This window comes from Limanda limanda, chromosome 21, assembly GCF_963576545.1.
Source record: "Limanda limanda chromosome 21, fLimLim1.1, whole genome shotgun sequence".
NCBI lineage: Eukaryota > Metazoa > Chordata > Actinopteri > Pleuronectiformes > Pleuronectidae > Limanda > Limanda limanda.
The window spans coordinates 1,271,701-1,292,904 of record NC_083656.1 but is presented as its reverse complement, the minus strand read 5'-3'; the positions used below and the strand labels follow the sequence as shown (position 1 = coordinate 1,292,904).

The following is a 21,204-nucleotide window of genomic DNA, read 5'->3' as shown; positions in this document are numbered from 1 at the left end:
ACACACACTTTAACGCTCTTTACCCGTGAGCGTTTTTCCAAATGGCCCGAGCACAGAACATTACCCTCTCCTCTCGTTAGACGTCCATTATGGCTCTGCCTCCATTTCTATTAAGAAACTGTTGATGGGAAGTAAACAGAGTCGCAGACAAAGGTGGTGCCGGCGGTGTTGGTGGAGCGGTCGGAGCCCTGGAGCCCTGGAGCCCTGGAGCCCTGGAGCCCTGGAGCCCTGGAGCCCTGGAGCCCTGGAGCCCTGGAGCCCTGGAGCCCTGGAGCCCTGGAGCCCTGGAGCCCTGGAGCCCTGGAGCCCTGGAGCCCTGGAGCCCTGGAGCCCTGGAGCCCGGCAGGAGCAGGTCTCCTCTCGGAGCAGCATGTGGAAGTGGGTCACGCCACTGAATGGAGAGAATAGAGCAGAGAACAAGCAAGATTGTGTTTGTGCACTGAACGGATGTGAGGACTGGGATGAGAGAGTGAAGGAAAGCTGTGATCTCTGTGAGGCTTCACGATGGGACCAACCCAAACATATGAATGCATCACTGAGGTTATTACAGTTCATCCTCTGGGGATCATGAATGCAAAAATAACCATCTATCCAAAAGTTCCTGATTTCAGTCACGAGCTTCTCAAATGTGATGATTTCCACATTTTCTTTACTGTAAATCATGACAATGTTGAATCACCTGGATCCAGATCCACAGAATCAAAATGTCAATCACAACAGAGCTCAAGTCTCTTTAGAAGGAACCGTAGGAACGTTTAAAGATTAAACCTTTTGTGAGCAAAGATAATAATTTAATAATGACTCTCTCTCTTCTCGTCAGTCTCTTTACAACCTGAGCTTTTATGCTTCATTTTCATTTCATCTCCGTGTTTCTAATGAAACACGGAGATGACACAACTTCCTGTCCTCTGGGTTTCTACACGAGCAGCGTCCGGCTGTGAACTGCATCTGTTGGATAGGAACTGTACCATGAGCTCCAGGTCTGGTTTGAGTCCCCGGCAGATCGGACCACCCGGACCACCCGGACCGGACCTGTCAGGGTGTGTCCGAGGAAGAGGCCAGGGGGGGAGGGGGGAGGAGAAAGAGGGCGTGAGGAAGGGAATACCCATGAGCCCACAGTGCATCCGGCCTCGGGGCCCCATCTGGAATTAGACACAGCCTCTCCCAGAGCAGGAAGGGGGGGTTTCTAAAGGGGGGGGGGGGGGGGGGGGCGACAGAGAAGAACTCTGTGTTTCAAACAGTCACAGAAAGACGAGGAACTTCCTGTTCTCGCTGCTGGGTTCTATGGTTCAGACTGAGAGAGAACCTGCTGGAATCCTCTGTCATGTCAACCAGTTCTTTATCTGTCAGATCTGTTTATGTTCAGAAGCTTGTTTCTTAAAACAAGGCTTTAATGTTTTGTGATTTTAAGAAGAATCACCAGTTTCCCTTCACTTTTTATATCTTTTATCTTTTATATATTTGTATATAGATATGTTTATGTCTAAATAAATGCTACCTTGTATAAATATTAGAAAAAGTGAGTAAATACGAAGTGAATAGTGAGTAAATACATATTGTTTTTTTATTATTATTATTGTGTGTTTTTATGTGTGGTGTATTTATTGTGTTTTAATGTTTCTATGTTTATTGTATGCACCAATAACCAGAGCAAATTCCAGGTAGGTGTAAACCTACTTGGCAATAAATACCTTCTGATTCTGATTCTGATTCTGATTCTGATTCTGATTCTGATTCTGATTCTGATTCTGATTCTGATTCTGATTCTGGTTCTGAATCCAGCTTCCCCAGTTCTCTAACTAACCCAGTTCCACTCGTCTCGAGTTTAGAACAATGTGCTGTTCTCACTCGTTCCCCTTGAGGTTGAGTGTGAACTTTTTAAGTTGCTTATAAACCAATGAATCTGTTTCCTAGGAAACCAGAGTGTACAGACACAGATTGAATTAAAGGGATTAGACCCGAGTCAGGTTGAGCTTCAAGGTCCAGTGTGAAAGACTAAGTGTGTGTGTAGTGTGTGTGTAGTGTGTGTGTGTGTGTGTGTGTGTGTGTGTGTGTGTGTGTGTGTGTGTGTGTGTGTGTGTGTGTGTGTGTGTGTGTGTGTGTGTGTATGTGTGTTCTTGTGGGGAAGGGGACTGCCCTGCAGATGTTCTTTGGCTTCTGGGAGATAGAGAGAGAGCGAGAGAGAGAGAGAGAGAGAAAGAGGAAGAGAGAGAGTGATGTCACATGTATGGTATGTGAACCCCACTCACCCCCCCCCCCCCCACCACCACCCTCACCCCCCCCACCCCCCCTCACATTTTTTACAGGGGCTCAGTTTCTCTCCGCTCCCTCATGACACGACCACAGGTTCTCTATCGCCTGTGAACTGGGAGATCTGTGCTCCTCCTTCAACTCCCCCCCCACCCCCCCCCCCCACCCACCCATCCTCCTTTTCATTTTCTCTCCCTCCATCCCTCCATCCGCGGCAGAGAGGGAGAGTCGGTGGTCAGAAGCCTCTTCTCCCTGCTGCTCCGTGGACAATGAGACTGTCTCTGCAGAGGGATGAGGCCGTTCTCTGCAGCCGCTGGCACCACCACCCCCCCCTGCCGCCCTGCACCCCCCACCCCAACGTGTGTGTGACTGTGTGAGTCGGTGTGTGAGTCTATGTGTGTGTGTTTGTGTGTGTGAGGAAGGCAGAAAGTCTGAGATGCTGTAACATCCTCAACGATGGACTCTGGGGGAAGGTAAGCTTCACCAGGACCTGAGCTTCTTTTATATCATTAGATAAGATTCAAACTACAAAGCTAGTTTTGGGAAGTTTACAAACTTATGAATGAAATATGTAGTAATGAGTAATTCAATCATATTTCTATGAGCAAAGTCTGAACATGTTGTTTTACTCAGCTCGGGAAAAATGGGAGTTGATGGTAAAATGTTTTTTTGGGGATTTGACGGCAGCAGGATGCAAGTGATGGATCTGTGTTCTGTCCTGTGTGTGTGAGTGTGTGTGTGTGTGTGTGTGTGTGTGTGTGTGTGTGTGTGTGTGTGTGTGTGTGTGTGTGTGTGTGTGTGTGTGTGTGTGTCCATGTGAAGAGTGAAACCACATGTTGAAGAGAGGGCGAGCAGGGCCGTGTGAAGATTTGGACGTGAGGCTGTGGGAGGAGGTGCAACGTTCAATCTAGTGGGACAGGATGAAGTGAGAGATGGAGGTGTGTGTGTGTGTGTGTGTGTGTGTGTGTGTGTGTGTGTGTGTGTGTGTGTGCGTGTGTGTGTGTGCGTGTGTGTTTGTGTGGGTGTTGCAGAGGGCTGCAGCGGGTCACATTTTTCCAGCATTGCGACCCTGCTGCTCTCCAGATCCAAACTAAGAGACTTTTATTCTGACATCCGGTCTGAGGATGCAGCCAGCGCCCTCCTCCTCCTCCTCCTCCTCCTCCTCCTCCTCCTCCTCCTCTTCTCTTCTCTTCTCTTCTCCTCCTCCTCCTCCTCCTCCTCTTCTCTTCTCTTCTCTTCTCCTCCTCTTCTCTTCTCCACCTCCTCTTCCTCCTCTTCTCCTGTGATGTGTCTCTACGATCAGATCAGCAGACACAGACTCTTTCACGGCTCCTCACTGATTCTCCAGCTCAGGCCTCAGTGAAACACACGAACACAGAGAAAACAAGAATCTGTGACTTTGATTGAAGTGATTTAAAAACACATGCGACAAACGTTCCTCTTAAACAAATCGAGTTTAACTAAAGTTGCCTAAAACAAACTTTTAACAATTTCAGCTTTTAAAGAGTGATGAAACTGTCCTTTTCATAAAAATAGTTGCAATCTTCCACGAAGCATAAAGAGTTTAGTTGTTAGTTTGTGTTTTAAATCCTGTTATAGATAAATATTGTTTCATATTACATTTGGTTTGTTTATAAATTCTTTATTCCTGTTATCTTTATCTCCAAAGCAGCTGTGTGAGGACAGGAACTTAAACCTGCTTTTCTGCCTTGTCACTTTCTGATTTGAAAAACTCATCCGTCCGGTTTGTTTTCAGAAAGTATCTCAACACTTCAGTCTTCAGGCTTAATTGTGAAGTAGAGGATTTAGATATTTGTAATCGCAGTGTAAATAATGGACTCTGTTTACACTGAGATGTTCCAACAGTCGGACAAACAGCTCAGAGAAACACCGGACGAGCCAGAGCAGCTTGTTTCACTTCATCTCAGTTCGGCTTCACTTGTCGAGCCAAAATCAACTCGTCACATTCTGAGTAGGGGTGGGAATCGGCAAAAATGTGACGATTCAATAGTATTGCGATTCTGCGATATATTGCGATACTGCAAGTATTGCGATTCGATTCTGCGATATATTGCGATTCATGTCCCCCATATTATTGAAAGGCATTACAAAAAATTAGGAAAATAAGACTGCTCAACTCACTTCAAATGTCACATTTAATTCTGTGAACAACATAGTCTTCTACACATTAACTGAAGTGCAAAAACTAAGAAAGGGTAGTGCAAAAACTTTGTCCTTGAACATTCAGGACACAGGACCTTTGTAATTATATACATATACCTGAGAATAATCATATAAATAAGAGTAACTTAGAGCTTCAATCAAATTGAGAAAAATAAAAAAATGTGTACTACTAGAGTCTGGTCCAGTTGGCTGCAAGGTCATGACCCAAAATGTTAAATTCATTTGGGAATATTGGCATTTTTGTTCAGAAAAAGGAGTTGGTCAACATGCTCAGATGTTAAAGTTCCTCTGGAACGTTACTGTATCTCCTGCAGTGGAGAACATCCTTTACACAGACACACTAGGTGTCTTTTAAACTCTGAAACTCTCCTCTTCATGCTTTGCCAGCCAGGGGCTGTTACATATATAATTGTACAATTTTATTTTATTTTTTTAAATATTGCAATACTTTGTGCTACAGTATCGATTTAATCGCGGGCGCAAAATATCGCGATACTTAACAGAATCAATTTTTTCCCCCACCACTAATTCTGAGTGCGTCGTTTTCTTTTGTTTCTAAATGAGTTCGATGCACATATGATGGTATATACGAGTTTTGTTCCCTTCCATCTTCTTCTCTTCTGCGATCTTACAGGTGAAGGAGACGTCGGTTTATCAAAGCAACCTGTTCTTGTGCATGACCTTTGACCTCTGGGCTTGTTTTTTTTTTGTGCCTGTGTTTTCCAGGAGTTCAAGAATGTGGACGGGGAGGAGTACCAGGCCGACATGTCCACCTTGGCCTCGCAGGCCTCCCTGGGCACCCCCGACGTCTACATCCTGCCCCTCACCGAGGTGTCGCTGCCGGTCGCTAAGCAACCAGCTCGATCAGGTGAGTCGGGTCAGACTCCGGTGAACACACTCACGTTGTGTGCAGCCCAGAGCAGGTTGAATAAAAACTTTAATAACAAAACCTTGAGAATTTACAGTTCAATAAACTCTTTGTGGAATTATGAAGAAAACAACTCAACAACCACGACATTTGCAGTGATGCATTCATGAAAACTCTGTGGCACAAGGAGAAGTGAAAGCTGTTAGAAGGTTTAACTGGGTCGTTCCACGGCTGTTATCAATCTTCTCACTCACTAAATCTCTCACAACACATCTATTCACACGTTTTCTCCTCCTTCAGAAAGGATCAAATATCGAAGGATGATTTCATCCTGGTGGTTTTGCCAGTGCTCTTGTAACGTGTGTTTCAAGTCCTTTGCTGGAAACTAATGCAAACCATGCACGAGCTGTGAGAGAGTGCACGAGACACACATGCACGTGCATTTGAAGAGAGTGATGTAACCGTGAGGAGGGCCGTGAATCTGGCTTTTGTCAAAGTTGGTCCCTGGAGCGAGCACCGCCCTGACACCGGCCTCGGCCAGCTGGGCCTCCACCTATCCCACAATCCCTCACTGCAGGTCCCTGCAGAACGAACTCTGTGCTCTTCAACTCTCACTCTCTCCCACAGACATCTGCCTGTTGCGTAATGTGGTGCAGGCAGCCAGCCTACACTGCTGCATGTTGGTATGTCAGGCATGCAAGAGCACAAACCCCCAGTGAGCAGATCCCTGGTTCCCTCGGTCGCCTTGTGTCTCTCCCTCTGCTGCTGGGTCACAATGCTTCTCCTTGTGTGTGACTGATGCTGCCCGATAAATCTGTCACTGAAGAGTGGTGCGACTTCAGCAGCACACCCCCACACTGACCTTGTTTGTCGTTGAACTTTACATCCATTTGGTTCAACTTGCATTCATCAGATAGTCCAGGACTGAAAGATAAGAGCTGCTTTCTCCTTGTTGGAGAAACCTTGGAGCTTTGAGATAAAGTTAACGAGGGTTAATGGAATTTCACTGGTGACTTCCAGCTCAATGAAAAACCAAATGATAGTTAAACATCTTCAGATAAAACCACAGCTAATAAAACTGAAAGCATCTGCAGGACTGCTCAGTGTTATCTGTGATCTGGCTGAACCGGCCTGGCAACATCTGCTCTGTCATCTGTGAATAATAGAAGCGTTGGAGAAGAGGTCAGGGGCTTATTGCTGCAGCTCCAGGGAGCCTCACCCTGTGACATCATCATAAGGTTTTGTTTTTCATTGAGAATCCGTCTTTCTTTACTCTGAACTGATCGATCCCATCTTTGCTTGGTGCCAGTTTCTGTATTTTATTTGGATTTCGTAGCTCAGGCACTAAAACGTAAAGAAACAAAGGATTGAAATCAGGGGAATTCAGTAATCATGATGAGAAAAATTAAGTAATGAAAAGGTCTTTAGTTTTCTTTTCATGCATTTGTAATCTCTGCTGATTCCTGAAAGTTCTGAACAGTTCTGAGTACGACTGGTTTCTTTCCTCCAATGTTCCCGTCTCCTGTCCTCCGGCCCAGCACTGTGTGGAGAGGTGGAGTTCCCACTGAGACTCCAGTACTGTAAGTGCTTCACTCGGTCCAGGGCCCAGTCCCCAAGATCCACCCTGATGCAGCTGTTCTGTGTCTGCAGGCCGCGCCCCCCCCCCCCACAGGAGACATGGGAACACTGGTGAAAACACGGCGCAACAGAAACAAGTCCAGTTCCACTTTCATTCCACTTAGAGCAGAAACAAGTTTCACGTGCTTCGTCGTAACAAACACTTTTAAATCTGCACAATAACAACAATCACCTGCAGCCCCCCCCCCCCCCCCCTCCCCCTCTAAGTGTGTTACACAACAACAATGGGCAGATGTCAGAAAGTGAAATGCTGGTCCGAGGCCGAGGCCGCAGCTCCTCAGCAGAGAGAGAGCAGCAGGATGCACCGCAGTGGGAGAGGATAATGGGAATTCCATTTGTCTCTGAGTGATTTAGCTGCTGTTCATCTCGCTAAAGACTTCCTGGCGACGGTGGAGATGAAGCTCCAGCAGCGTTTCTTCTTCAGAGAGATGCCGAGAAAAGAGCAGACGGCCGTGGCAAGTGGAAATCGAGTGAGTGGATTGGCTGTAAAGACGTCTGAGAACTTAGCAGCCAAGTCGAGGGATTCGCAGCTCGTCTCAGTGGATCTGAAGGAAAATACACACAAGGGAAATAAGAATTAGAAAGCAGAGTCAACATTTTCCTGAAATATCTTAAATAATGATCCCAGGAAATTTGATAGAAATATTTGTAGATGTTTTGCAAAGACAAAGATATGAGACAATCAAATGTCTGATTCTCCTCCTCTTCCCCTCAAAGGGTCAAAGGTCAGATATTCACTGTACAATCTGTGAGTATCTGAGGTCAACGTGGTGGTGAAGGTATGTCGCTGTGTTCAACAACTCCCAGTTCATTCTTCCGTCAAGACGCTGGTGGATAATAGCCCCAGTGTGGGAGCACGAACTGGTCCTAACTGGTGCCATGCTGCCCCAAGCAGCCGGACAATGGGGGGTATTCTGCTTTGGGACGGAGAGAGCGTGAGTGGGTGAAAGGAATGACCAGTCTGGGGGAAGGAGACGGGGGGGGGGGGGGGGCGTCCAGTATGTCCTCAGCACAGGGACGAGAGACAAAGATGTGTCTGTCTGCCTCGGCACCCACAATCTGAGCGTCACCGTGGGAGATACAGAAAGAAAGAAAGAAAGAAAGAAAGAAAGAAAGAAAGAAAGAAAGACAGAATGGATGCAGCAGGAGGGGAGATGCTGTCAGAGATGCTCCAGGGAGACAGAGGACAGAGGACAGCCGGACACATCGCTGCCGGACGAGCTTCAGGACAGAATGAGACCGGAGACTGGAGTGTGTCTCCTCAGCTGGAGGAGGAGGAACCACGTCCTCAGGAGGTTTCATGTTCAGGACGCAGGACGGATTCCACCGAGGACACGTGATCACCTGCTGCTGCGTGGACGGAGCTCAAGACCTTTCAAGACAATTATCTTTATTTACAAGGTTCATGATTCTCTTCCGTGTAACTGAGTGACATCTATGTTTTATCATCTTTAAGACTCAACATTTAGAAACTATACTTTGTTTTCTTATTTACGTAACATCATGTCATAAATTCAACCATTTTACTGTATTTTACATTTTATATTACACATGTGTAGTGTGACGTTTCACGTTCAGTGACACATTCATATTTCACAAAAAATAACAGACATAATCCATCTTAATAATCCATCTTACTTTGTCATGTTAAAGTTTAAAGTCTAATTTAAAGTTTGATCAGAAGTCAGTGTTTGTTGTCCAGTGAGATCAAATCAAATGACACAAATATGTTTTTAGTCTCAAACTAAATTTGTTAAATGTGTGATATTGAATTTAATGCAAAGTCATGGTGAGACAAACATGTCTTCATATGTGACATAATGTTATTTGGGTTGAAGACAAGTAACCACAGGCTGCTGGTGGATGTTTATCACTAACACCTCCTCTCCCTCCTCTTCCTCCTCTTCTTCCCATTCCTCCTCTTCCTCCTCTTCCTCCTCTTCCTCCTCTTCCTCCTCTTCCTCCTCTTCCTCCTCTTCCTCCTCTTCTTCTTCTTCTCTTTTCATCAGTCCATCTCCTGAAGTCCACAGACCTGAGCCGCCACAGTCTCCTCTACCTGAACGAGATCGGGGATGGCTGGTTTGGGAAGGTGAGTCTCAGCTGTGTGACCTGGAGTATTGGAGTGTGTGTGTGTGTGTGTGTGTGTGTGTGTGTGTGTGTGTGTGTGTGTGTGTGTGTGTGTGTGTGTGGATCTCCACCTCTCTGATGTCAGTACATTTTCACGCTGTGATGTTTCAGAGTAGTCGCCCCCTGCAGGTGAAACCATGACGTGTCCTGTTCTTACAACCAGATAACATGTTGTTCTCACTCTCTCTTCTTCTTCTCTCTCTCTCTCTTATTCTCTCTGTCTTATTCTCTGCCTCTTCTTCTCTGTCTCTTCCTCTGTTTCTCCTCCTTTTCATTCTTTGCGTTCATGACTTTCCGTCCTCTCCCTCCTCGGTACGTCCCTCTGTGTCTCTTTGTCTTCATTTCTCTCTCTCTCTCTCCTTGAACTCCTGCATGGCTGCTTCTCCTCTTTCTTTGTGTCCCCCCCCCCTCCTCTCTTCATCGGTTGTCTTGTGTGTAAATGTCCATCTGTGCGTCTTCTCTGTGCGTGTCTGTCTGCGTCTGGGCGGCTCCAGGTTCTGCTGGGGGAGGTGAACTCAGGCCTGAGCAGCACTGAGGTGGTCGTGAAGGAACTCAAGTCCAGTGCCAGTGTGCAGGAGCAGATGCACTTCCTGGAGGAGGCGCAGCCTTTTCGGTACATGCTCACCTGATTTTATTTTCAATGCAGCAGATAAACGTGTGATAAAAAAAAGTATCAGCTCCTCAGGAATAATGAAAAAACTACTTTACTTCAGATCCAAATGTGTCTTTAAATGACGAAGAGTTTGAATTGTTCTTATCTCCAGTTTAGAGATTTTCATTTTCATGACACATAAGAAAGTGCTTTCTCTTATTGGCTCTTGTTAAGTACTTTTATAGTAAAACTTTCATTGTGAATTATAATTATAACTTTTAATATAGTCACAATCCCTCATTGTTCTTTCCAGTCAATGATTATGAGCTGATTTATAAAATATTCAGATCCCACAGCTTGTTTGTGTGCAGTCCTGTTTGTGTGGTCCCAGAACCAGTGTGTGTGAACTGGTCCCAGAACCAGTGTGTGTGAACTGGTTCCAGAACCAGTGTGTGTGTGAACTGGTCCCAGAACCAGTGTGTGTGAACTGGTCCCAGAACCAGTGTGTGTGAACTGGTCCCAGAACCAGTGTGTGTGAACTGGTCCCAGAACCAGTGTGTGTGAACTGGTCCTCTGCTCTGCAGCGTCCTGCAGCATCCTGCTCTGCTGCAGTGTCTGGCCCAGTGCACCGAGGTCACGCCCTACCTGCTGGTGATGGAGTTCTGTCCACTGGTGAGTGCATGTGTTCAAAAACAATATGAATTCATATTGAACCTCTGAGGTAAATACACAGAAATCAGCTCTAGCACTTTTAATGGGTTCATCTAAGACAAGCTGTGACACCAGCTGTGTGTTGTGTTTCCCGTTTTGGAAATCTGTTCATTCAAAAACTAAAATATTAAACATGTAGTTAATAAAAGAACCTGTCTTTGCTTTGAACTGAAATTCTGCTTCATATCTACGTTCTAAATGTAGTTTATGGGATTTTTGAATGAATTACTTCTAGTGATAAACATTCTTGGCAGCTTCTGTAAATTTTTGTCATCTGAGGCCAAAGCCATTTTACTGTAAAGTGACTCAAACTGCAGCAGAACAACATCAGCTACACATGATTAATTTGTTCAGTAAATTTTAACACGTTTGTGGTAATGTGGGAGTTTTTTTAAGAACTGTTTATCTCAGTCAGAGCTTTGGATTGAGTGTTTGCTGATGACATATATTGTTTATGGTTGAAATTTAATTTCAGATTTTGTATTCGCTGTTGTCAGGCAGCACTCAACCTTGTTATTTAGTGTGATAACTGTAGACAGTGTAAATTATAAAGACCCTAAAGCTGCAGGCAACTGACGTGAAGGTAATTCATCCCAGAAAATCAAAAAAGAATCAGTAACCTAGAAAACCAAGTGTGTTGTTGACTTTCCACAGGTTCTAACACCAAGATGTTACACAACCCGACTCCCATTAACCACAATGACAACACTGCCGTCCAGTGGTCAGAGGTTGTAACATACAGATGTTTTCTGCCTCCTCCAGGGGGATGTGAAGAGTTACCTCCGCAGCTGCAGGGCTGCAGAGGCCATGACCCCGGAGCCCTTGATTCTGCAGCGGATGGCCTGTGACATCGCCTCAGGACTCCTGCATCTGCACAAACACAACTTCGCTCACAGGTATGGACACGTTTTTGCTTTTAGATATCACACATTTTGGAATTTATAACCTGGAATCAAGCTGTGTTCGGTCAAATCTGCCCTTTGCTTGTCGGTTGCTTCCTGAAACAATATCCTGGTGCTGCCTGAGTGCTCTGACAGACTCCAGCATCAGTGATTTTGTTGCAGGCGGTGACCCCTCGTCTCCAGAACCCCTCACCCCACCTGAGCTCTTTCTGTTTGCTCACAGTCTGCACTCGGGTCTTTTAAATATGTTTCTGCCTCATGACATACGAGCCTCCTCCGGTATCTTGTTAAGCCCGTGTGTTATTAATGATGAGAGGTTGTTTAACTCCTCCTCCTTCTCCTCCTGTTCCCATCAACCCTCTGTCTCCAGTGACCTGGCGCTGAGGAACTGCTTGTTAACCGCTGATGTCTCAGTGAAGATCGGAGACTACGGCCTGTCCCACAACAAGTACAAGGTCCGTTCATCAGAGAAACATGCAGACGACAATATCAGCGAAAGAGAAACTGTTTTATTAGGTTTATTCAGAGTTTTGGGATGAATCTGAACATTTGGGAAAGTGACCCTGAGAGTTTCTTGTTTGAAACACTGAAGATTTAAAGCTGTTGATATTTCGTCTCCTCTCAGGATGATTACTACCTGACGTCAGATCAGATGTTCCTGCCGCTGCGCTGGATCGCTCCAGAGCTCGTGGACGAGGTGCATGGAAACCTGCTGGTGGCAGACAACACCCAGCAGAGCAACATCTGGTAACACACACACACACACACACACACACACACACACACACACATTGGATCAGTTGTCCCACAGCAGCAGTTGCATGCAGAATAGTTTAAAGGTATATTTAAAGGTATGTGAACAGATGTGAAGGGATGATACTTGGTGTTTGACCCCCTCGTGTTCTCCTGTGGCTCAGGTCTCTGGGTGTGACCATCTGGGAGCTGCTGGAGTTGGGGAACCAGCCGTACAGACACTACTCCGACAGACAGGTGCTCACCTACGCTGTGAGGGAGCAGCAGCTGCGACTTCCCAAACCGCTGCTCCAGGTGCCGCTGGCTGAGCGCTGGTGAGACGCACACACACAAGCACATCTGTATTTAATATCATTATTATAACAAACTTTACCTATACTGAATAGAGAGCCTTGATTTGATTATACAGAGAAAGCAGTGCAACATAATCAGAGGTGCTCCTTCTGAAATACTTTACATTATCTCCAAGTACTTTACAAAGTAAGGTCAAGACTTTACAGTTTTATAGAGAAAACCTTGGACTGAATAGTTTGAAATATCTACATCTTTAAGGACCAGGTGTTTCGTGAATTGTCCCACGAAGCTAAACTCTGACTCACTAGCTTGTTTTTTCAGAGGAAACAGAGTGTTGAGTGTCAAAGGAAGTGAAGCTGCAGCACCAACAACAGATTGATGTTCTCCTCTTCAAACATGACAGCGCAATAAATAATATAATTATTCTCTTAAATTCAACGGCCCCTCCGGAGAAGAACAAACAACACAATTAAAATCCCTTCCAGCTTCAATGGGTTCTCATTTCTTCAGCAGATTCTAATTAATATGCTAATCCTGCTGCTTGTGTTTCCCTCAGCTGGGAAACGATTGTCTCCTCTTTTCACACAAGTTATTACAATTTAGCCAACAAATTAATTGAGTTTTAAGGTTTTTGTTATTTAGCTGGAATACACTGCATTTCAAGTGTGATCTATATCCTCACATGTTGTCATATTTCCGTGACCCTCAGGTTTGAAGTGATGCAGTTCTGCTGGCTCCAGCCGGATCAGAGACCCAATGCAGAGGAAGTCCACCTGCTGCTCAGCTACCTGTGTGCCAAGGGGGCCAGCGAGGCGGAGGAGGACTTCGACAGGCGCTGGAACTCGCTGTGTCCCAACATTGGATTCAACAGCCACCACGGTGCCTCTGCAATGTCACAGGACCACCCTTCGTCCACCACCTCCTCCTTCCCTCTCCTCCAGCAGTTTTCAGCAGGCGACGGCTACCACTCCGAGTCTGGGGACGACATCCTAACAGTCACAGAAACCAGCCATGGCCTGAACTTTGAGTACAAGTGGGAGCAGGCCAGGGCCGACCAGTCCTATAGAGCCCAGGACTCCTCCAGTGCCCTGGGTCAGGTCAACCATCATTGCCAGGAAGCATTTTATCCACCAGGGGGCATCGTTGGAGGCTGCCCTATGGAGAGCCTCAGCCACGCAGTTTCTCCTTACTACCAATCGAAACATCTCCACGCTCCGGGTGTTCTCCCCGTCCTCAGTGCCCACAGCCCCTCAGTAAGCAATGAATACTACATCCGCATTGAAGAGCCGGTGGACTGTAACATCGATCTGGACTATACCATGTGCTCCTACAGCCCAGAGTACCAGGGCAGCAGTGGGAGCTTCCTTACTGGGAGCGCAGACTCAGGCGAGTGCATGGCCTGTCCATCACAAGCACAGAACATGGGCATGGCTCCCTATTGGGCAGCAGACATCGATAAGTCAGATGTGTTTGACTCCAACGACTCGAGTCCGGCCATCTCCCTGACGATGGAGCCGCTCTTAGGACGAGTGTCGCAGGACAGCCCCCTACGACCCTGGGAGTCCAGTCACTATGTGTCCTATAAAGACAGAGATGGAGGTTACTACTATGAGCACTCGCCACCTTTGGGAATCGGCCACTATCTGATTGGAAGTGACCACTCCAGTGAGCACCATCAGGAAAGCTGGGGGTCGAGGAGCTTGCGTCAGGCCCTGGGCGAGTTGGAGAACCCGCTGGGTGTCACCCGCCCTGTGACCAGTCCACCTCAACAGGCCTACAGAGATCCATACCTGGACACAAGTCAGACCTCCATCATCGGAAAGAACGTGACCGGGGGTTACTACGACATGATGGGCTCGCTCAGGAAGACTATGCCCAGCCACACGAGGCACAGCAGCCACTCGGTCAGTATCGACATGGAGACAGAGGGGGCGCTCTTCATCGGGCACAGAGACAGCGATTCAGAAGAAGAAGAGGAGGAGGATATATTTGTTGAGAGACACACCTGCAACACCTGGCCTTCGAAACACCGCCACAGCAGCGCGGGTCACCACAGACGGGCGAGCTGTAGACAGGACGCTTATGTGGATTTCCACTACACCATGCCAAGTACAGACATTGAGGACTCCTGGCCAGAGGAGAGCAGCCTGGCCTTCCACTCTCTCCCCAAACCTATCGACTACCTGGAGCCGCAACAGGCCAAAGACAACAGTGCCTGCCTCAGTCTGAGCAAACACCACGCGATGGTGCCTTCAGACAACTGCAACACCTACATCTACCTGTGCCACGAGGGCGACGCCCAGGGGCCGGCGGCTGGAGAGTGCTGCCACTCACACTTTGTCGACCCACTCACAGGTTTGCTCGTCAGAAACAACAGCTACAGTCACAGCAGCTACGTCCGAGATAAGATCGTTGACCCCCCATGCAACGAGGAGATGATCAATCTCTCCCCGGCTCCAGGGGGTCCCATCGTGGCCAAACCCACCATGATAAAGACTGAGGAGCGTGGAGAGCAGTACATTGACCTGACCGCTAATGGCTCCCCACTCAAAGAGAAGAGAGAGGATGTCATCAAGGAAAACCTAATCATGCAAAAACCCACAGAACCTAAAATAGAAGAGGTGACGCTGACAATGACGATTCCTCCGCCTCCTGCCGACAACATGCACGTGATGGTGGTCCTCACAGATCCGGAGTCCGACTCGAGTCCCACTGGAGACAGCGGTGTGGACCAAGGCAGCTCCAGCGCTTGTCTCGCTGACATCCTGGATTGCAGCGATGATGACGAGGAGGAGGAGGAGGACATCACAGAGGATATCACCGACGTCACCTCAGGCATCTTCGCTGACGAGTCCAGTGAGCTGAACGCTTCTCCTGCCTTCAAGTCTCTGCAGAAGCAGGTAGGAACTCCTGATTCCATGGATTCCATGGACCTACCATCTGCAGCGGGGTCCTGTGAAGGCTTCAGCCCCGGCTCCTCCCACCCGTCCAGCTCCCCTAAAGCTATGGACAGTGGCTACGACACAGAAAACAACGAGAGCCCAGAGTTTGTCCCCAAAGAGCCTCATGAACCCCGAGAACAACCTCTGGCCAAGCCGACCCTCGATACAAGCCTGGAGGAGGACGAGGAGCTGGAGGAGGCCAAGGAGGTAGAACCATCACTGGGTGAAGATGAGGCCTCAGGAGCTTCTCACACGGGCGACCACATCTTCTCACCACTAAGCGATGAAACCCCGTACAGAGACTCAGCGTACTTCTCAGACTATGAGAGTGAGAGGCAGTCCAGGGATGAAGGAGAAGAATCATCATCATCGACAGGAAGAGATGAACAAAGAATAGAAGAGAAGAAGGGAGAGAAAAGGAAGAGTGAGGATGAGGAAGAACTTGAAGACGCTGCAGCAAACAAAGACATTAAAGTTGAAGTGAAGCTCATATCAACAGAAGGAACCGAAGGCTCTTGTCCACCAGAGATGGAGGAACACCTGAGAGAGGATTGTGGAGATGAGGAGTGGGGACTTCCTCTGGAGCCCAGTGTGTCTGTAGAGGGAGGACTGGATGAATGGCCGTCCCAGGAGGAGAACTCGTCTCTCGGGGACTGGGCAGCGGAGGTGGTGGGGGCCATGGAAGAGGCCCTGGGGTTCCTGAATGGAGAGAGTTCACACAACGTAGAGTGTGAAGGAGAAAGTGAGGAGGACGACTCAGAACCAACAGAAGAGCCAGGGATCCAGACCATTCAGACCAGGACACCCGGTGAAACCCTGCAGCTCACGGCAAACACCCGGCGGTTCTCCACCTCCTCTCCTCCACCTCCGTCCACCCCTCCACCTCCGCTCCCTCCAGCCGACGGGGGGGAGGCGGACGAGGAGGGCGGAGACACCGACGACAGCGACGAGTCCGATGAGGAGCTGCGATCCTACAGCATGCGGGAGCAGAGCTGCGAGGAGGAGAGCGAGGAGGAGATCCACCCGGTGCCCGTCGTGCTGAGCGACGACAGCCAAGCCCACAAGCTGCGCAGCCTCCTCAAGATGCCAACGCTGCTCCCAGAGGAGAACCTGCAGGAGGCGCTGGAGCGCACCAAGAAGACCGTCTCCTTTTTTGACGATGTCACCGTCTACCTGTTCGATCAAGTGAGTAGCGAAGAGAGAGAGTCGTATTTAATCAAGTTTCTACAAAATGAAAGTGAATGAAAATGAATCACTCTTGGTGAAAAGAATCAAAGAGAACTTGAAACCAGCCTCGTAACAAAGGCCTGTGATAGAAGTGTCCTTCAGACTCGGTTCAGACCCGTCGCTCTTTGCAAACTCTGCTGATCACTGGATGTTTCTGCTTCTTCTCCGTTTGCATAGAAACAGTTTGTAGTGTGATCGTATCTTCTTCTTTCTTCTCACTGTTTGCCCTTGAGCAGATCGAACTCGCCCACACGCTGGTTCAACTCCAGCTCTTGTTTCTCACTGGGTGGTGTGTTGAGATAAAACTCCTCAAGTCCACGTTACAAGTTCAGATTAGTGAAAAAGAATTCCTGCATCCACAGATGTGATGTTGAGTTTATATAACACGAGCTTCACAGTTTTCTTCTTCACTGTCTCCAGGAAAGTCCGACTAAAGAGCTGAGTGAGCAGAGCTTCCCTGTGGGAGCCGAGGGTCAAAGGTCACTCAGCAAATCCAAAGAGAGAGTCCCCGCCTCCGACGACTCCTCTGACGGGAACATCTCAGAAGAGAGTGAGTACAACGACGGAGGTTTTATGAGATACTGTGGATGTGAATAAAGAGGTGATGACCCTTCCTGTCTCCTCAGGTGCAGGCTACGAGTGGGAGGACGACTTCCCCCTCCTGCCCCTCCCTACGTCCTCAGGAGCCTCCGACTCTCCGCCCCCCCGCTCCGTCCCCACAGCCCCGGACGCCAAACCGGCCGTTCAGTTCTCCCGCTTCACCGTCTCCCCCTCCAGCGTGTCCCGCTTCTCCATCACTCACATCACGGACTCGGACATGGACTCAGCAGGAGGTGAGACTCCGGCTGAAAGCCACTGCTTCTCAGGGACTCACAACTTTACTCTCAGTGTTTCACATTGGTTTTTCAACTTTTTTTCTTGGAATTCTACGACTTGTTCTCATAATATTATGACTTTATTTTTGAAATTACAGAATGTTTATTTCTCTGGGCATGTGAGAACACAAGTGTTCAGCTTTCAAACATGAATCTAAACCTCTCCGATTTTAAGCCTTTAGTAATTAAGAGCCTCTCATCTAAATCTATTCTTAATCTTGTTTAAACATGTTTTGGTGTGTTTGGTTTTAATAAAATACTTTAATCGTGTATGAGACTAATTCCAATCTGGGAAACCGGCCACTTCAACAGAGCCATTTCTGGCTTCAACATTTTGCCTAAGAATTAGAGCAAACTGAGATTGGAAATCAGATTTGTGTAAGAATCCCTTGTCCTCATGCATCTGTTGTGTGTTTTGCAGGAAGCAGCGAGGACGGAGACAGAGACTAACGAGCTGTGGATTTTTACCGCCTCTCTTTGACGCCAGTTTGGCTTCTAGCATGACTTCTGAATTATCTCATCAGGTTTCAGAAACGAGACAGTGCCTCTCACCCTGTGGACACTTTGGAAAAGTCTTACCACAGTGCAGGACTGACCTACACTTAAAGATATCATTAATATATAACATTTTTACAGAATATTAATATATACTGGATGTAAAGAATCTTTTAAAGCAGGGGACATTTGTTTGTTGATTTTTTTCTGATTAAAAGACAATTGGAAGGCGTTTGGAAATAAATCACGTTCACCACTTGGTTCACTTCTTAATTTGTAATAGGGAGTAATGCTGAGAGCCTAGCGCCCCCTGGAGGAGACGTGTTCATCTGTCACAGAGTTTGGGGCTTTTTGACGAAGGATCAGCATTTTGAACGCGACTGTACAGCTCCACTGACTTTTATCAGAAACTGCTTCACTTGTCTTAATGAACATGAACGAGAATCTCTGAGGTATCACAAGTAATATAATGTTAATATTTGGATTCATGCAGTCGAAGGTCACACGCAGGAATCTGAACGGCTCCTGTTCGAATGTTATTTTGTGGAAACAGACGAGCGAACGTGGACAACCCGATATCTTCTCTTCTTATTTTTTATAATAGAAATCACTGCAGTGCTGTTGTACATGATTATGTGGCTCAGTCTCTCTCAGCAGCACCTTCACAACCAAACGGTTTTAAATCAGGCACAATGTCGCCATAGTAACAAGAAGTGAAGGGAATAGTTTTCAAATATAGCAATGCATGGTTTCAAGTAGCTAGGAAACATTACAAGTATTTTTTGCATTTGGAATTGAGACAAAGACACATGGTCACTGAAATCCTTTCTCATGTCGCAGCTCCAAAGAAAGATCTTCACTATCCGGACTGCAACTAATAACAAGCCAGGCCAATAGTGTGAGGAGACATAGATGATTGCGTGTTGATATTATTAAATTATTAAATATATAAATATCTGTCTTTGTTAATCCAGTATAATACGAGACCAAACAAAGAAACTTCATCACATTGATGCAAAGATCCTGTAAATCCAACCTGGTCAGAAAAGCAGCGATTTGCAGCAATATCCACAAACACTGGTGCAACCAGAGGAATAAAAGGGATCGATGACAAATGTATGATTCATAATCTCACTCAGCTCAAAAAGCCATGATATCAAAACTCAAACCTGCCCAACAGTATTCAAACAAAGCTATTTTTCTCTGTGTTAGTCTGAACAAACAGAATCTTTCATATTTAAATCAGAACCTTAAATTCTGATATTCGACAGCTTCAGCCCATTTCCACCTTTGTATCTGTTCTGAATTGAAACACCCGACTTCACTGTTACTGACACAGCTGCTGTATGTCGCCTGATGGTAAACCGTTTCCTCTAAATAATAATTATTTGGTTTATTTAATTTTAAAAAGGACAAGTGCGAGCGCCACTCTGAAACAAAGAGTCACAGGATGAAATATTAAAAAAGCTGTTTTCATGTGACGGATCAATGTTCAATGTGTCTGATCAGCTGATTGGAGGACGGAGGTCACGTCATGCTTTCTGTGTGAACGCCCTGTGACCGACCGTGTTTGTTTGCCTCTTTAATATTCTGTACGTTAGCCGCATAGAACCAGCTAGACTATCTGTAATATTTTTGTATTTCCACAAATACTTTGGAGAGTATTGATGTGCTGTACCTGTGATGGAGGGAGAGTATAAAATAATGTCTGTTTATTTTTGCCAAAGAGAAGCTGTGTTGTGGTTCAGGGGCGAGACCAGTTTGTGTGGTGGTGACAGACGAGGAAGATCCAGCTGGTCTTTCAAAAATAATCGTGCAGGAGAAGTTTTGGTTTGGATCACCGTCAGTAATGTGTCCCCACACTGACCTGGACACATCATTACCTTCTGTACCTTCTATCAAATATAAATAAAGTCTGTTTTACACATCTTACATTTTCTTCATTAGGGTTTTATCTTCTGTCTGTTATTTAGTAGGATTAAGAAAAAAACTACAGGTTGGAAGGAGATTTTTCAACCTTCTCGTTGATTTCTCAGAGAATAATTCATGAATCTTGATGAAAAGACACTGAACTCGCTCCCTGGTCATCTTCAGGCACAACACAAGTTGACACGGACTGAAATCTAAGATCCAGTCCAATTTCCAAAGTCTCTGAAAGAATTTGTGACCCTATGATCACATGAGTGAAACCTCATAAAGACACATATTGTGTAGTGTGATCTATTTAAACACAACACAGCACACTGTGGGTAAATACTTGATCCTTTATTCTCAGAATTAAATTGTAAAACACTTTGTTTAGTATCACGACACAAAGACGATTCAGCTTGTGTTGTGTTAGTCTTCTTTCAGAGTTACACACACATAGGTTTGATCAGTGTGAACAGACATCGGGTTTTGAGAAGAGGAGGAAACACTCTGAACTTAAATGTTAAATGTTAATGTCTGTTGAACCTCTGACAACATTTAGTGTTCGATGCAGATTCTGTGATATTTCTGTTTTTCTGCAGAAGCGTGTTTGACAATCTGGGACGTTCTTCATCTTCATTTTAAATACTCAAATCATTTTAATAGTCATCCCAGCTCAAAAATACATAGAAGATAATTAAATCCACTGACACAAGGTCTGTACATTCCAAACATTGTCTGGGGTTTTAGAAAGAAAACAAATCACAGAACAAGGAAAATTAAGTTTTAAAACTGCCTGCGTAGAACAGTCATTTAATTTTTCTGAAAGATAAATATCAGTTCAGTCTAATTTTCACTTATATTGGTGTAAGTCAGTTTTTCTGCCACCACAGTAATTTGAAACATGATAAAAGATTAAATGAGATCACGTTTCTCAGATTTCACCAGATTTAACAAAGCATTTGTCTAAAAACAATATCGATCAACAATAATCAATGAAATCTGAGAACAAGAACATTATGATATAATTGAAAGTACAAACACCTTCAGTGCGTCTTATATCTAACATGTCAGAGTATAATATTGAGTTTAAGTATACAATTAAGAGAAGATACTGTTCTATGTAATATTGTGCTTATCAGTTTTGATGCCATCAACAAATTTACTGATTCTGACTCATCTTCCTCCTGAAACATCTCACCTCCACCATCCACCTGAGTTCTGACTCTTCTGTTTTCTTGCATCAGACGTTTGAGCTCCTCAGTAATAACATGTGAGGCTTAAGGTGAAAACCTCATGAGACGTGGATCTTACCGACGCTACAGCCGGGGACGAGAGCTGAGTTCTAAAAGCACAGAGACGTCTTCAGGTCTTCAGCTACAGACCCTGTGAGGTCAGTTCCAGATTCAAGGCTTTGAAAAGGATCCGAGAATCTAAG

At 46.1% G+C, this 21,204-nt stretch overlaps 1 protein-coding gene across 1 annotated transcript; it reads left to right on the top strand.

Annotated features, from left to right (window-relative positions):
• Window positions 1-2,671: 2,671 nt before the first annotated feature.
• On the top strand, window positions 2,672-19,790 carry aatkb (apoptosis-associated tyrosine kinase b). Its single transcript, XM_061095559.1, has 13 exons — window positions 2,672-2,723; window positions 5,161-5,302; window positions 8,950-9,029; window positions 9,562-9,680; window positions 10,244-10,331; window positions 11,133-11,266; window positions 11,643-11,727; window positions 11,898-12,019; window positions 12,190-12,339; window positions 13,029-16,446; window positions 16,909-17,038; window positions 17,115-17,321; window positions 17,785-19,790. Exons 2-13 carry the CDS (start codon window positions 5,200-5,202, stop codon window positions 17,811-17,813), a joined length of 4,665 nt encoding a protein of 1,554 aa, XP_060951542.1. The 5' UTR covers window positions 2,672-2,723; window positions 5,161-5,199; the 3' UTR covers window positions 17,814-19,790.
• The last annotated feature ends 1,414 nt before the right edge of the window (window positions 19,791-21,204 follow it).

Bases quoted from the DNA above. Each gene is read 5' to 3' on its own strand.
- aatkb (XM_061095559.1), top strand. From the start codon at position 5,200: ATGTCCACCTTGGCCTCGCAGGCCTCCCTGGGCACCCCCGACGTCTAC. The intron at 11,267-11,642 runs GTATGGACACGT...CTCTGTCTCCAG, and splicing joins AAACACAACTTCGCTCACAG to TGACCTGGCGCTGAGGAACT. The intron at 12,020-12,189 runs GTAACACACACA...CCTGTGGCTCAG, and splicing joins ACCCAGCAGAGCAACATCTG to GTCTCTGGGTGTGACCATCT.